Here is a 16,770-nt window from a genome sequence, read left to right on the forward strand (position 1 = left end):
TACATTAAACCAGACCGGCGACAATGACGGACTAGATTTTGATTCAACCTACTGTGTGACTGTGAATGCTCACATAACTATGTTTCTGACGTCCCTGCAGGCCGGAGAAGCTGGTGTGGCACGGCTCCAACGCCGTGGGCATCCGTCTGACCACTAACTACTGCGAGGCATGGCGCACGGCCGACATGGCCGTGACGGGCCAGGCTGCACTGCTGCAGACCGGAAGACTGCTGGGCCAGCACACGCGCTCCTGCTCCAACCACTACATTGTGCTGTGCATAGAGAACACGTACGTGGGGAACACGCATCAGAGAAGGACCTGAAGACAAACAAACAAAAGGAAAACACACAATGTCTTACATTAAAAAAAAAAGAAACACACACACACACAGGCATGCTCACAGTGCACAGATATGATTTAGAGTGACAAAACTTATGTTTGGCACATATGCACACATTCCGACAACAAATACACATTGGACTCAGCCGACGGTGGGGTACTTGCATATGAACACACAAAGCCTGAATTTTTTTTCTTGCTGATTGAGGTATTCCGATACATTATAATGTTCAAATGCATTAAGGCCCAGTTTCAATCAAGGGTATTTATATTGATTCAGAAGACGAAGGATGTGCCAGAATATAATGATAGGGTAAAGGCAGATAGAAGTAGTGGTACACGTGTCATTGTCTTCTCCATGCAGTCCAAGGTTGCTCTCTGTTTCCCTACTGTCAAGACAAGCCAAACTAACTACAGTTATTATTTTGTATGGGTGTTGTACAGGTGTGGCTAGTATTACAAGAGAAGACTCACAGATTCTGACAAAAGGAATGTTTACGGTCAAATTCAGTGCTACAAAATGGAAATGAGTGGATGTTTAGATCACTATGACAAAAAACAGCCTAAAAAAAAAATGCCATTGGGCCTGATAGACTAATTTTGCTTCAGAAGCACTCCCACTATTGTTGATTGATCTGAATATTACTCTGAATAAGATGGGAACAAATTTTCTCTAATCAGTCTTAAGGATCCCAATACTGAAAAGTTCATTTTTAAGCATTTCTATTTACATATGTAGTTTATAACTTTAAGGCTAACAATCACTGATTGGTGATAATAAAATAATGAGTTTGACACATGTAGGCTATAGTGGCTGCAAAAGATTTTTTTTTTTTTAAGTTATGGAACTCTGGACAATATGTTTTTCTTTGCGATTAATGCGATTTAAGTTTTGCTCATACCAAATATCACCCAGAGTCATCCAGGTTTTCCCTCCACGGGGATGTGGCCTGACGATGACCTGCCCTTCCGTGTGCCAATTTGGAGCATTAACAAAACAGACAAACAAACAAAAAACATAAAACAAAAGGAATGTCTACGCAACTTATTTTATATTACTTTTTCCCCCCATTAATTGCAAAGAACAGAGTCAGGTAAACCAATAACTGATGGGGTGGGCCAAAAAAGGGGGTAATTACTTCTACTTTAGAATCATTATGAAAATGAAAGTTGTCACAACTTCCTCAAGTCTAAGTTGAACACTTTCAGAGGAAAGAAAATAGCAAAAGTACAATACTACAGATATTTGAGAGCCGCTCTGTTGACCAGGTACAATTATGGATCTTTTCGGTTGTATGAAAAACGTAATTTTTGTCTGCAGGTCTTCTTCTGTGAGATTTGTTGAAAGTTGAGGTTGTTAGAAAATCAGGCCCACCAACCGTATTTTTAGTGAACGGTGGTACTTTTGCAAATAACGCTCGCATAATTACGTTTCTCTCCTGCCAGATGTTTCGTTGTCTACATGTAGTGATCCTTTCTTTCTGTCACATGTGACATACAGATGAGGGGTAAACAAAGGGCCTCCTAAACCTGTCAACCGATCACAGCACGTTGTATAGCCGCCCTGCATTTTGTTTTCACAGATGTTAAAAACATCTTAGTTGTGCTCAGGTCAAAAAATGTTTCTTGGAACAAGCATTCTTCACCTTCTTTGTCATTTATTAACTTGTGTAACCTGTTAATTGTCACCTAATAACCCAAATGCTAAAGACTGCTGGTTTAAATCAGATGATATTGTATTTTTCAGTGCTTTAGCGTTAGTATTACACTTGAAATCAATGTGTTATTCATTAATTTATGTAGTAGCTGGACACAGTGTGGAAAAAATAGAATTCACTTTCAGGTTGCGATACAGTAAAAATGTGCATATATTTTTTATTTGCCAAATGTTTTCAACCAGATTTGTACATGGCACAGTTAAATAACATTTTCTCTTGCAAGTATTGACTGAAAAGCGGTTTAACCTTCAACATAATAGAATATGTTTTGAATACTTCACACTGGAAGTATACTTCCCTACTGTCTTGTGTTACTGTATTAAAAAACAAAAAAACAAACTTGAGTTTTTAAGAAAACCGGAATGTTTGTACTGAGTGACCATGCAGTCCTTTCTTAATAAAATTCTTATTTTGTGTTTTTCTCTTCTTTAACTGGCTCATTTGGATGAAAGGATGTTTTATCTCGTGGCACCGTGTTTTTTATCCTCCACCTCCACTCATCATTGCATATTTGCATATTTGCTATTATTTACATATATTCACCATTTTCCATATATTCACTAAGATACATGGATCAATTCTATGTTAAAAATGACTGTAAACTTTGGCTTTGCCACATTTATCTCAATGTGGTCCATTGTGATAGAAGAGACAGTCAGGCTATAAGGAGTTAGGTCAAAACAAGGAAAATACATAAGCATTACAACTGTGAGGTAAAAGTAAAGGAAAATGTCGACAATCAAGTGCGAGTTAGCCGTTTTAAATGAAACCTAATGCGTGTAGCGTTATTCGGCCCTTCTGACCATCGTGTTCAAAAGGCCCCCCGCAGGAGTTCAAACATGAAAAGTCGAAACAAAGTCCTCAAAGTGACCCCTCCCCCGACCCCCCCACCCCCGGCATACGGACTCTATAAACCACCTCAGAGAGGCGGCCCATGACTTCACCAGGTCCCTGCCAGTGGCTCTGGAGCTTAGGGGAAAGCCCCTTCTTGCGGATGGGGCTGAACACCCACACCTTGTCCCCTGGCTTGAAGGTCTGGCCCCGGCACCGAGTGTTGCATGCCCGCTTCTGCCGCATCCCGGCGTTGGACTGCACCTCTCGGGCATAGTCATGGACCACTTGCAGGCGGTCCCTCAGCCGCCGGAAGTAGTCCAGCTCTCTGCCTCCAGCGATGTCGGGCTCGGGAGGAGCACCAAACACCAAATCTACAGGTGTCCGCTGCTCCCGGCCAAACATGAGGGCGGCAGGCATGCACTGGCTCGATTCCTGAACAGCAGTGCGGTAGGATCACAAGACATGGGGTAAGTGCCGATCCCAGTCCCGCTGGTGTCGGCTGGTGAGGATGACTAGCTGGGTGGCAAGCGTACAGTTGAACTGCTCCACCAGACTGTCGCTCTGGGGATGTAGAGGCGTTGTCCTAGTCTTGTTCACCCCCAGTCGTCGACAGACCTCACCAAAGACCTGGGACTCGAAGTTCCGCCCCTGGTTGCTGTGGAGTTCCGCTTCCTGCTGCTGCTTCAGTTGCTCAACTGACAGCAGAAGCCAACCCTGCATAGTCGCGCTCCTCTTGCCTCCTGCAGTGTCGGCACTCCTCCAGAGCACATGGACGACGTGAGAGGGCCTCAGCATTGCCATGGTGCTTGCCTGCTCTGTGTTGGATTTCGAAGTCAAACTCCTGCAGAGCTTCCAGCCAGCGGGCAACCTGGCCCTCCGGCTGCTTGAAGTTCAGGAGCCAGGTGAGTGAAGCGTGGTCGGTGCGCAGAAGGAACCGGTTGCCATGCAGGTAGGGCCAAAAGTGACGGAGCGCCAGGACAACCGCCAACAGCTCCCGCCGGGTCACACAATAGTTCCTCTCTGTTCGACTCAGGGCACGGCTGAAGTAGGCCACAGCCCTCTCGCTGCCCTCTCCTCCTCCTCCTCCTTCTTAAGTTGATTGAAAGCCGTGGTGCAAGTGTGGTCCCACTCGAACTAGCGGCCCTGGTCGGTCAACCAGTGGAGTGGGCTGGCAATCGTTGCGAAGCTCTTGACGAAACGGCGGTAGTATGACGCCAGGCCCAGGAAACTGCCCAACTCGTTGACAGTGGTTGGGACTGGCCAATCTTGGACAGCCGACACCTTGGCTGGATTCGTAGAGATGCCTTGGCCGCTGACGATATGGCCCAGGAACTCAGTTTCTCTTGCTAGTAGTTGGCACTTCGCAGGATTCAGACGCAGTCCAGCCTGTCTGATGTTGGCAAACACCTCTCGCAGGTTGAACAGGGCCCTGTCGAAGTTGGTTGCGGGCACCAGCAGATCATCAAGGTACACGACACAGCGGCTTTTGGGCACATCAGCCAGCACCCTCTCCATCAGCCGCTCAAACGTTGCTGGTGCATTGCAGAGGCCGAACGGCATGACACGGAACTGCCACAGTCCCTGTCCGGTAGTAAAGGCAGTCTTCGGCCTGGCCTCTGGGTCCAGTTCTACCTGCCAGTAGCCACTGCGCAGGTCTAAGGAACTGAACCAGCTGGATCCGACGAGATGGTCAAGGGCATCATCAATTCGAGGAAGCGGGTAGGAATCCTTTTGAGTGACCGCGTTGAGGCGTCGATAGTCCGCACAGAACCGCCACCTGCCATTCTTCCTTGTCACCAGCACCTCCGGGGCCGCCCACGGACTAGTAGAGGGCTCAATCACTCCAGCTGCTAGCATCTCCTGTACCATCTCATCCACCACTTGTCGTTTGTTGAGACTAAGGCGATGGGGGCGGAGGCGGATGGGCTGGGCAGAGTCGGTGTCGATTGAGTGTTGGACCAAAGCAGTTCGCCCACAGTCTTCATCTCTGGTGGTGAATAGGTCTGTGTTTTCATCGAGGAGGTCCTTAAGCCGTTGGCCTTGCTGTTGATTATGGTCTCCGCTCCGATGGTGATGGTGGCCTTCTCTGTGTCCACAACAGCCCCCCAGCAGGTAAGTAGGTCCTGGCCGATGATGCAGGGATCATATGTATCCGCAAGCCAAAACTCATGCTCCCGTCTCTGGTCTCCAGCCGCCACCCTCAGGCACCTTTTTCCTTTCATGGCGGCCTTTTCTCCAGTCACGGTCATGAGCTGTGTATCAGTTGGGGTCCACGCCGCCCTGAGAGGGCCGATGGTGTCCGGGAGGACACCATTGGTTGTTGATCTGACAGTCAAGGTACAGACCTTTAGTGTGACCTAGCCGCCCCAGGAGTGTACATCGACCCTGAGCGGGAGCTGGAGACTGGGACAGCGACCCTCCTGCTGGACCACCATTCGGCCATCTTGGCGCTGGGGCTGGACAGTCTCGCGCAAGGTGCCCTGGCTCCTGACACCGGTGGCAGCGTTCAGATGGATGCAGCTGTCGCCGCCTGGGGGAGGGAACCCACTGTTGGGTTTGTTGGACATGGTAAGACTCCCCAGCTTCCTCCTCTTCCTCCTCGCAGGCAGCCATCCTGACATGTGGTCGAGGTGTCGGGGTTCTCAAGTGAGGGGGCTTAATCGACAACACCGCCTCCACTCATTCCGCTTCACGAAGAGCTTCATCCAGGGATCGTGGCATGGCAAGACGGACGTGTTGGCGCAGGCCCTCTGGTTTGCCAAGGTTCTCTCCATCTCGGCGGTTACGGTCTACAAGCTGCTCCCTGCTCTGGTCATCGAACAGTCGCTGGCCAAACCGTCTCTGCATCGCTGATGTCAAGGCCCCCAGGTCCCGTTGTTCATGATACATCGAGGAGCACCTGTAGCGCTGTGCCTTCCAGGACAAGGGCTAGGTGGGTAGCTGCCTCTGCACTGCTCCAACTGCTGTGACTTGCCGCCAGTTGGACTTGTGACAGGCAAGGTTCCAGCGGTGTCAGTCCATCAAATTTGGGCAGCTTTGCTGCAGTTCTGGGAACTGCTGGAGTGCTCTGTTCATTGGGGGTAGCAGCTTGAGGCAGCAGGGAAGCTCCAGCCGAAGGAGATAGCCCGGGCTGCAGAGTTGTGATGCCCGGAGAACTTGCCGTCCTCGTCTCCAGAGGGTGAGGCGACCGCAATGCACTGGCAGCCTCAGGATAGTCGTGAAGGCAGGTCGTACAACTTGCCGCTAGAGGGCGACGCGAACGTGGCGTGCTGGACCCCATCTGGTCAATCGGGCTGGAGATTCGCTCGCCTCTCCACCAGGGGCGGTATCGTCGCGATGATCCGGTTGCTTCCGGAAGACGATGCGGCTCTTCTTCGACGGAGCAGGCGGCGAATGCAGCAGTCATCGCATTCAGATGCTGTGTGCTTTCGTAGATAGCTCGCTCCAACTCTTCTACTTGATGTTCCATCGTCTCACTTCGAGTTGTGGACGAGATCCCACTTCTGACACCAATGTGGCGAATTCACGAATGAACCACTCAAGCGCCGATTTGCTTTTGGTGTGTCAAATTTACGTCACCGTTTATTGTGCGACTTGACTCGTTGGAACACGGCCCAACATGGCGACAGCCGGGGGCTAACTTAAACCGAATACACTTTCACTCATGGTTCAAACCGAGACGAACAAAGCATGACGTGCAACACCAACAGAACATTAACCATGCACAAACACACTCACAAACACTCGCACACTTGCAGTTTAACCACAATCATTACCGCAACTCCCCAACATAATTACCCCATAATCTTTTGTGGCTTGAGGGGAGCATCCTGCTCTCCACAGCCGCCACAATATATTACCCAAAATACCTAATATAATTTTCATTAGTTCAGTAGTGTCATGATGAATGTGAGTAATTAGTAATTGAATGTGTTGTGCACCATGTATAGATTGGTTTCACTCTTTGGCTGGACTAAAGATTGAGCAGCGTGATTCTGAACCTTCCGCGGTTGAGTGGCGAGCCAAGCGAGCGACGTGACATCCAAAGGAGAATGGGATCAACTCCGAGGAGCCTCTACACCTCCTCATTCCACAATGACAGATAAGAACGTTCATCACAAAAATCTAGCCGGGTAGTAAAATAAATAGATATAGCAGAACAGACAGACAAACTGGAAGCGACAGACATTGAACTGACTGACAACAGACTGACTTTTCACACAGCACACAAACAACATTCTTTATCTCCTGACATAGGAGAATTTGACACTTTCTTTTGAACTTTATTATTCGGGACTGAGCCTCAGCGAAGGCCTGCTCTCATCAGAGCAGGTCCTCGCAAGGCGAAGACTCGATTGTTTTTGTAATGTTTATTCGGGACTGAGCCTCAGCGAAGGCCTGCTCTCATCAGAGCAGGTCTTCGCAAGGCGAAGACTTGATTGTATTTGTAATGTTTATTATTATTATTTACAAAACATGCTCCAAAAGTCACCAAATTCGGCACAGAGGTAGAAACTGGTACACAATGAAAGAAAATGAAGAGGAAAAGGCAAAATTCCACTTCTAGCGCCCCGTAGAGGCGTCCAACTACAGAAGTCCAAGAATTACAAATGGCCCTAGCTTCCACTAGGAAGGTTGAAAAAATATGCGGAAAAAATCCACCTGTTCGTCTCTTCAAGCCAGACATTTCGTACACTCTAACTTTTTTTGCCTGACAAACAGGGAATGAGTAATTTCCACTTTATTGTTTTCACGTTAAAAACAAACTTCTTCTAAAAAAAAAAATCACCAGAAAACTAAAAATGCACGTAGCGCCCTCTAGGAACTTCAAAAATTCATGCAGCAAAAACCCACACGTTCGTCTCATCAAGCTCTACATCGAGTACACTCTAATTTCTTTTGATGCGACAAACAGGAAGTGAGATATTTCAAGTTGTTTGAAATAGCCCAAATCAAAAAAAATACTGTCCGTCTTTTCACTGACCACGCCTACACCGTTATTCACACCCCGGAAAACTATGAAAACTAAACATTGTTAGATTGCTGAAGCCCTGAGTTAAAAGATGATACCAATACCTTTCATTTAGACGCAGAATGGCCGAGTTCTTAGCATTTCTTTCCAAGGTTGCAAAAGCGTAGCAAACGTTAACCTCTGCTGTTGCTGCAGTCCGTTCTTTCACTGGCCACGCCTACACCGTTATTCACACCCCAGTGAACTATACATCACTAGATTGCTGAAGCCCTTAGCTAAAAGATGGTACCACTACGGCCACTTCGGCGTCTACATGAAGATATTGGATATCTTCATGTAGACGCCGAAGTGGCCGAGTTCTATGCTTATGTTTCCAAGGTTGCAAAAGCAAAAGGTCTGCTCTTGCTAGTTGGGAGCCCTGACGCCTTTCTCTTTCTCTCCCTCTTTTTCAACACACACATAAATGGCTGCACTTTCCTTTAGGAAAGTGCAGCCATTGTCCACAAGTTGCTTGATACCTCTATGTAGCATCCGGGCATGTTCACAAAAACAGTACAAGGGCATAGAGAAAGGCTTCTGTGCACCAGAGCCGTCCAATAATCAACACATTGTCATAATTCATATAAGAAAATAAATAGCAGATAATGCAATAATGCAAATTTAAACCTTTCTCTGCACAATCTGCCATGGTTTCTGATCTGAGTTCTGACACTTAACACCTTCAACCATCAACTACCCTCAAAAATACAATAACATTTATCAATAATAATTATAATAATATTAATAATAATTGATAGAAAACATTTTATGTCTGTTCATTAAGGCTATAAAATGGCAAGCAGTCATTAAAAGTCTAACTGCTGCATTATGAAAAAAAGGTTAAAGTTGAAAATTAACAAGAGCACAGTAGTTGTATCGTAGCAGTATTAGGGGTTTAGTTTGCTGTTATTTTGGGATTTTTATGACTGCATTTGCAAATATGTGTTTATTAATGTTAAGTAAGTTATTAAAAGGAAAAATTTAAAACATGAAATTAAATTGAGATAACAGGAACCTGAGACTGTAAAAACAGGTGAATAATTGCCAAAAGGGAGGAGGCATAAGATAACAACTGCAGTTAAAATTTGGAGTCAAAGGTTCAAGACGCTAGATCAGAAAATTTATTTTATGTTTTGCAGAATTGTGGAATTAATAACATTTTTACTTGTTTATTTTTAAAGGCATTTTTAGACTGATCACACCGTGTTCAGAGTGGCAGGCAAAATCCGATTTTTAGCCGATCCAGAATGAAACCGGATGGCTCTTTCGTAGTCTGAACACACTTGACTCTACGCCACGCAAGAACCAATGCGCCAGAGCAGAGAGCACCACCAAAGGGCGCCATTGGAGGTGCGGAGCTGTAACGTCATGGAGCAGACAGAAGCAGTAGAGACCAGCAGGATACTGTAGCTCCATTCAAGCCAAGCAACAAGTGCCGCTGTCGCAATGATGTGACGTCACACACCACACGCTACGCCGGACAACGCCTCCACTCCCACAGATGGCTCAATCATGTGGCCCAGTCTGAACCACATCCCATTTGGACACTTGCTAAAAACACAGCGGACAGTCAGCCCTAAAGATCGAATTTGGGAAGGAATCTGATTGGAATCAGATTCGACTGCAGTCTAAACGCAGCCTTGGTTACATTGTACAAGATTATGAATAGTAGACTAACAGGCCTTTGCCGTCAGTGACATCATACTTAGTCCTACCTGAATTAATTCACCTCATAATATTGTCAACATAACACCAAGGCTCGAGAAGCCATTCAGAATTACTCTTACACATTACATCACCTTAATATAGGCTGGTTGAGCTTAATTTTAATTAAGTGTAGGAAACTAAAATCACATATACTGTCAAAACTCAAAAAGTGATTTTAAAAGATCAGTCAACAAAATCTACCACAAGTTTTTGTCCAAATAAACACACACTCGCCATTTCGTATGACACCAACAAAACGAAAATAAACTGTTTATTTAAATTGAAAGTAAACAGATTCTTTGTATTTGTTTTTGTGAATATGCAACTTCAAAACAATTGAACCTGTTTGGCACTACGGTTCTTGGGGTCGGTCCATCTTTTCACACAAGATCGAGCTCAGTGATCTCGTGGTAGAGTGTCCGCCCTGAGACTGGTAGGTTGTGGGTTCGATCCCCAGCTGGGTCAGACCAAAGACTGTAAAAATGGTCCCCATTGCCTCCCTGCTTGGCCCTCAGTACTCGGGGTTAGACTTGGGGGGTTGGATCAGCCAATGATTCCAAGGTGCAGTACCGCTGCTGCCCACTGCTCCCTTAGGGGATGGTGAGTCAAATGCGGAGGACAAATTTCGCATCCTTCGGAATGTGACAATCACTGGGACTTTAACTTTTCACGAAACATCCATCTTGAAAATGGCGCGGCAACTATATCTGCAACCAAATCTATCTCTTTTTTTCCTTCATCTAGAGTGGGTTAAAAAAATACAACAATAGCTGTCAGTGGCTAAATGAGCTCTGGTTTTAGTTCAAATATGTTGCAAAGTGCCTCTTTTCAGGCTCTTGCAAGTGCTTATCCAATCACAGGATGCGTACATGTCAAGTTCAGCACAAGACCGTCTTGGGCCTTGGTTTTCACTGACTCGAGATATGATTGGCTTTCGCAGACGACAATGTCCGTTCACTCACAGCCCAACAGAGTCCGCTCAGTTGATCCTGAAGGCCTCAGACAGAATTCACAGAACCGGACAACACAAGATAACTGAAATATGATTGGATAAAACCTCTCATATACAGCACTGGAATTGGTGCAAACAAGTGGGTATAGTATAACGCTATAAGAAAAAAACTCAGGTTGTCAATATTGGGACTGACACGTTACAAAGTAACATCTTGCAGTTATGCAGTAACTTTTGGAAGTCACTAGTACTCAAACGCATTGCTTTTTAAATGTAGTAACTCAAATATGTCACTACATGGCATGTTGCTTTGATTGCTGACTTGAAAATAAATAACTTGTTGAATAAATAACTTTGTGAATAAATAACTTTGTGAATAAATAACTTGTTGAATAAATAACTTTGTGAATAAATAACTTTGTGAATAAATAACTTGTTGAATAAATAACTTTGTGAATAAATAACTTTGTGAATAAATACCTCTGCACGTGGTTATTGCACGTGCACGTGAGTCCAGAAAGGCATCACCCCAAACCATCAACAACTTTTTATATACCATATAATACCATAAAAAGTTAATGACTTTTTATTTCTAAATAAATCACAGCAATGAAATAGATAACAAACATTTTGTGTCTGTTCATGTAGGCTATACAATGACAGAAGTCACCAAAAATGAGGAGTTAATGAAAAGAGGTAGAAGCTGAAAACATTACAGCACTTGTACAGTACTATTATTAGAGGTTTATGTTGCTGTCTATTTGCAAATACGTGTTGATTAATGTTAAGTACATTATTATAAAGGGAATTGAAAAAATAAAAGTAACTTCCAGATTACGGGAAGCTGAGGCTGTAAAAACAGATAAATAATTTCCAAGAGGAGCGAGGCAGAGGATATAAAACTGCTGTTGAAACGTGGGGTTGTTAAAAGGTTCAAGACGAAAAGTAAGAAAAGAAAGAGCATGAGATGTTTTGCAGAATTGAGAAATTAGGGATAATTGTGCTTTGATTGTGTTTTTTAAAGACATTTTTCAACTGATCATCTGTGTCATTGTAGAAGAACAACAGAAGACCATGTTTGTCAAAACAGATGGAGATGTTTTCATTCTGTGATGTTTGTTGCTATGTTGTTTACATTAGATGGAGTTGCTCTTCCTATTTCTGACTCTGCTGTCAGTATGTGCAGCCAGTCCTCAAGGTAAAATAACATCTTATTAAGAGAAGATGTATTTTTTAAAACATTTTGAGTGCCATAAATTCAAATGAGTTTAAGTGTCACAGAAAAAAATATTAATCATGGAAAAACTCATTCTCTTGTGTTGAAGTAAGGCCTTCATGATTGTACTTTGTGCTGATCTACTTGGATTAATTTCTGTTTTTTTGTTTTTGTTTTTTTTCAGATCTTCGACATAAAATGTTCACTTTCCCGCAAGAGACTAACACTGATCGTGTGACTCTGACTACAGAAAAACAGGATTTTGGTGCTGTCACTGTCTGTCTCAGGTAGCAGTGACACATCAATAACAATACACATGTACACATAAATGGATGATCTACTTGAGCTATGATACATCTCATGATTCATGACTGTGTCTTTGCCATCGCTGCAGGTCCTTCACAGACTTGACTAGAGAATACTCCCTCTTCTCATTGGCTACACCAAGCCATGACAATGGCTTGACTCTGTTTAGGACAGCAAACGGATTCAACATCTATGTCAGAAATTCTGTGATCACGTTTGCAGGGCTGGACCTCAATGTGAACACATGGCATTCAATTTGCTTCACATGGGACGCTGTGTCTGGAGTGGGACAGCTGTGGCTGAATGGAAAACACAGCGTTAGGAAGTACATCAGCTCTGGACACATCACTGGCACCATCATCATCATTTTAGGACAGGTACAGTGCTGCACACTCACACACTTGTAATTCTTGTGCACACTCAACTCAGCTTCATCAAAATGTTGAACTGTCCCATCTTCAGGAACAGGACTCGTACGGTGGGACGTTTGATGCAAAACAGTCTTTCGTCGGGATGTTGTCTGATGTGCACATGTGGAATGAAACCATTCCACGCCAGGAGATCATGAACTACATGGAAAATAAGTACTTCAGCTCTGGGAATGTGCTCAACTGGAGAGATCTGGAGTTCCGGGTCACTGGACGAGCTCTTGTGGAGGAAAGCCAGTGCCCCCTCTGAAGATTTGTTCTCCAAAATGTAAAATTTTAATGTAATGAGAGCAATTGTAATGTATACTTTTTTTTATGGTGGTGCACATATGGAGTCCTCTCTGGAAGCAGAACTACAGCAGACAAAACATAAACTAATCAAAAACAATGAAAATCAATAAAACTGTCAAATGGTTTAGCTTCAATTGTTCTTCTTCTTCATGATTATTATTATCATCATCATCATTGAGATTAGAGCCATTTCTGTGTGTATATGTGTGTCATTCTGCAACTGTGACAGTAGATGGCGCTTGTGTCAAGCCAGGTGAACTCTATTTAACCTGACAGGTTATCAGATTACAGGTGTGCCGATTACCGGGAGAAGCAGACTTTGAGCCCGTTTTCTGTTGATTTACACCCTGTTATTAGTTCATAAGTGTGTGTGGGAACTATGTGGAAGGGGCAACGGGCAGTGGATTAAGAGTGTACAATAAATATATTAAAATGCACGGACGTGTGGACGTTTGGAATCTTTTTAAGGAGCCGCCACAGACAACGCATCAACTAGAGTTCCCGGTAACAGTGCCTCAGTGACTTAGGTTTATTTGGTAAACCCGAGTCACTACAATCATTATTATTCGGGACTGAGCCTCAGCGAAGGCCTGCTCTCATCAGAGCAGGTCTTCGCAAGGCGAAGACTCGATTGTTTTTGCTCTGTTTATTATTCGGGACTGAGCCTCAGTGAAGGCCTGCTCTCATCAGAGCAGGTCTTCGCAAGGCGACTGGTGAAAATTTCATAAAATGAAGAGAAAAAGGCAAAATTCCACTCTCCCCCTAAAGGCGTCCAAAAATTTGAAATGGCCCTAGCTTCCACTAGGAAGATTGAAAAAATATTTACTTCAAGCCCGACATTTCGTACACTCTAACTTTTGTCGCCCGACAAACAGGAAGTGAGTTATTTCCACTTTTCTGATTTCACATTAAAAACTAACTTCTTCAAGGAAGGTCGTAGAGAAATCGGGCCAACACCCACGTGTGCGGGCAATCCAGACCTATTTGCTGACCTTTGACCCCAGACAAACCGGAAGTGAGCTCTTGTCACTTCTTTGGAACAGAGTGAAAATACAAGGCTCAGAAAGCGCAAGTCCGACGGGCTTGAAAATTCAGTATGACATAGACTGGACCTTCATTCCAAAGAATCATCAAAAGAAATGTGAAATGTGAAAGTCGACGCACATTGAAAATTGACCAAAAATTAAAATGCCTCTAGCACCCTCTAGGAAGATTGAAATGACATGGACGAAAACCCACGCATTAGTTACATACAGACCTGCATTCTGACACTCTGACACTCTGACCCCTGACAAACCGGAAGTTAGCTATTTTCACTTGTTTGAAATCATCCAGAGTGACTGCAGTTTCCTTTACAAAAGTGTTATAGACGTCATTCAAACATCCACGTTTGTCTCATCAAGGCCTATATTTTACATTTGATAGCCACTTAAAAAAAAATGCAGGTCAAAAATATGCATCATTTGCATACACAGGTTAGTGATGATTAATTAGACCTCTTCTCCCTCTTTGTCAACACACACATAAATAGCTGCAGTTTCATTTAAGGAAGTCCTACAGACGTCATCAAGGCCTATAATTTACATTTGACAGCCTCATCCAAAAAACAAACAAACAAAAAAAAAAACTGGAGGTGAAAAATCTGCATCATTTGTATAGACTTCTTTCAGAGTCAGCAGATGTCGCCGGGCGTCGGCAGAGGACGGGGGTCAATTGCAGGCGTCGCCAGAGGTCGGGGGTCATCGGGGGTTGCGTCGGCCACAGCGGCTCAGTCCCGCAAACGCTGCTTGCAGCTTGAATTTCTTTTTATTATCTTATTAATATTTGAATAGCTCTATTTTGTTTTTTCTTTTTTTCATAAATGTTCTTGCACTAGCAATATTTCTTGGTTGCCTATAATAAAAAGGTTAAATGTTAAACTCAGCAACAGTGTCCAACTGCCCCAACCTAGACAGTAATGATGTTACGAGACGTGCTGAGGCTTCGAAGCGTGTGTCGAGTAATGATGGGGGTGTTTGCGCGAAGCGCGTATGGAGGCGAGTAGGGGAGGAGCCAAAAATGATGACGTCCGAAGCCTCGCCGACCCCCCCTGTTATCTGTGCCTACACTGCGTTCCAAATTATTATGCAAATTATATTTTTCTTTAATTTTGCTAAATAGTCAATATAAATGACAGTCATCATAATTCAATTCATTTTCAAGTCAGCAACCTTTAGAGTACAATTCGAATGTCAGTGAACGAACCTCCCAATGATAACAGTATTTTTTTTTCAAAAATCAAAACTTAAAATGCCTTAAAATGCACTGCTCCAAATTATTATGCATAACAGAGTTTCAAGCCATGTTATTGTTGTAAAGAACTAAAAATGGTCATTTGTTAAATTAGAAGCAACAGCAGGCCATATTTACAGAAATTCAAAATCTATTTCAATCAAACATCTTAACAGGTCAAGTTACATTTTAGCGCATAGGGCCCCTTATTTGATGTAGCTTCACAATTCTTGCATCCATTGAATTTGTGAGTTTGTGGAGAGTTTCTGCTTGAATTTCTTTGCAGGATGTCAGAATAGCCTCCCAGATCTGCTGTTTGGATGTGAACTGCCTCCCACCCTCATAGAGCTTTTGCTTGAGGATGCTCCAAAGGTTCTCAGTAGGGTTGAGGTCGGGGGAGGATGGGGTACACATCATGAGTTTGTCTTCTTTTATGCCCATGGCAGCCAGTGATGCAGAGGTATTCCTTGCAGCATGAGATTGTGAATTGTCATGCAGGAAGATGATTTTGTTACGGAAAGCACGGTTCTTTTTTTGTACCATGGAAGAAAGTGGTCAGTCAGAAACTCCACATCCTCTACAGAGGTCATTTTCACACCTTCAGGGACCCTCACGGGGCCGACTAGCACTCTCCCCATGATTCTGGTCCAAAACACGACTCCGCCACCTCCTTGCTGACGTCGCAGCCTTGTTGGGACACAGTGGCCATTCACCAACCATCCACCACTCCATCCATCTGGACCATCCAGGGTTGCATGGCACTCATCCGTGAACAAGACTGTTTGAAAATTGGTCTTCATGTATTTCTGGGCCTATTGGAGCCGTTTCTGCTTGTGAGCATTGTTTATTGTGGCCAAATGGAGGTTAATGCATCACTGCAAGCCTCTGGAGGATCCTACACCTTGATGTTTGCGGGACTCCAGAGGCACCAGCAGCTTCAAATACCTGTTTGCTGCTTTGCAATGGCATTTTAGCAACTGCTCTCTTCATCTGATGCATTTGTCTGGCAGAAACCTTCCTCACTGTGCCTATATCTGCACGAATCCGTGTGTGCTCCGAATCAGCTACAAATCTCTTAATAGTACGATGATCACGCTGAAGTTTTAATCAGATATTGAAAGTTTTCATACCACCAAGGCAGTCAGCTATTTCGCTTTTCGGCACTAGAGAGATCCTTTTTCTTTCCCATATTGCTTGAAAGTGGTTGTCTGCTTAATAATGTTTGACTCTGTTGACTGATATCAGATTTAATGAGGATCATTGAGTCAGTGAGGACTCTGCTGCTGCTGCTGCTGCCTCTAGCCAACATGGAGCCTGACGGAGAACCACTTGGACTTTGAGCTGCTCTTGTGATATTTTCTGATTCTTAGATTCTCTGATCAGTGTTTCTGCTCCTAGTTCCCTGAAATCACATGACGCTGTGTTGAGTTGAAGTGCAGCCACGCCCCTCTCTGCCAGGGTGCATCAAGTGTGGCTGTGGCTCCCAGGAGTTGGAGTGCAACAGGTGAAGATGGTCTGGTCCTCAAAGAGCTGCTCACTCCATCAAACATTGTGTCAGAAGGTGCTCTATCCGGCGGCACCACAACACACATAATGTCAACAGGCAGCTGGACTTGCCAAACAGCTGAACAGCCGTCAAAGATCATGTGAGGTGCGGTTGAACGCGACTGTTCTGTGAATGGATCAGGTAGTTGGG

The 16,770-nt window shown here is 44.4% G+C and overlaps 2 protein-coding genes and 2 long non-coding RNA genes across 4 annotated transcripts in view; 3 read left to right on the forward strand and 1 right to left on the reverse strand.

Moving 5' to 3' along the window:
- The window catches only part of col15a1b (collagen, type XV, alpha 1b), a 30,759-nt gene extending 28,282 nt beyond the window's left edge, over positions 1-2,477 (forward strand). The window contains exon 44 of the mRNA XM_076022016.1: positions 101-2,477. Within this exon, the coding sequence (XP_075878131.1) occupies positions 101-323 (223 nt within the window). The 3' untranslated portion in view covers positions 324-2,477. The remainder of the gene's footprint in view (positions 1-100) is intronic.
- Positions 2,478-7,246: 4,769 nt separating this feature from the next.
- Positions 7,247-13,945, reverse strand: LOC142884181 (uncharacterized). The gene is made up of 3 exons (XR_012926128.1): positions 13,858-13,945; positions 13,653-13,722; positions 7,247-7,587 (listed from the first exon to the last, which is right to left on the reverse strand). It is a non-coding gene; the product is annotated as an uncharacterized LOC142884181 (long non-coding RNA).
- LOC142884243 (mucosal pentraxin-like) lies at positions 11,439-12,903 on the forward strand. The gene is made up of 4 exons (XM_076019757.1): positions 11,439-11,760; positions 11,963-12,065; positions 12,173-12,461; positions 12,547-12,903. The coding sequence occupies exons 1-4, from the start codon at positions 11,703-11,705 to the stop codon at positions 12,760-12,762; spliced, it is 666 nt and encodes a 221-aa protein (XP_075875872.1). The 5' UTR covers positions 11,439-11,702; the 3' UTR covers positions 12,763-12,903.
- The window catches only part of LOC142884180 (uncharacterized), a 145,566-nt gene continuing 142,163 nt past the window's right edge, over positions 13,368-16,770 (forward strand). The window contains exons 1-2 of the long non-coding RNA XR_012926127.1: positions 13,368-13,422; positions 14,474-14,534. This is a non-coding gene — a long non-coding RNA (uncharacterized LOC142884180). The remainder of the gene's footprint in view (positions 13,423-14,473; positions 14,535-16,770) is intronic.

This window comes from Nelusetta ayraudi, unplaced genomic scaffold (genome assembly GCF_046127955.1).
Source record: "Nelusetta ayraudi isolate G7.1 ecotype Tasmania unplaced genomic scaffold, CSIRO-AGI_Nayr_v1 ptg000011l, whole genome shotgun sequence".
Classification (NCBI taxonomy): domain Eukaryota; kingdom Metazoa; phylum Chordata; class Actinopteri; order Tetraodontiformes; family Monacanthidae; genus Nelusetta; species Nelusetta ayraudi.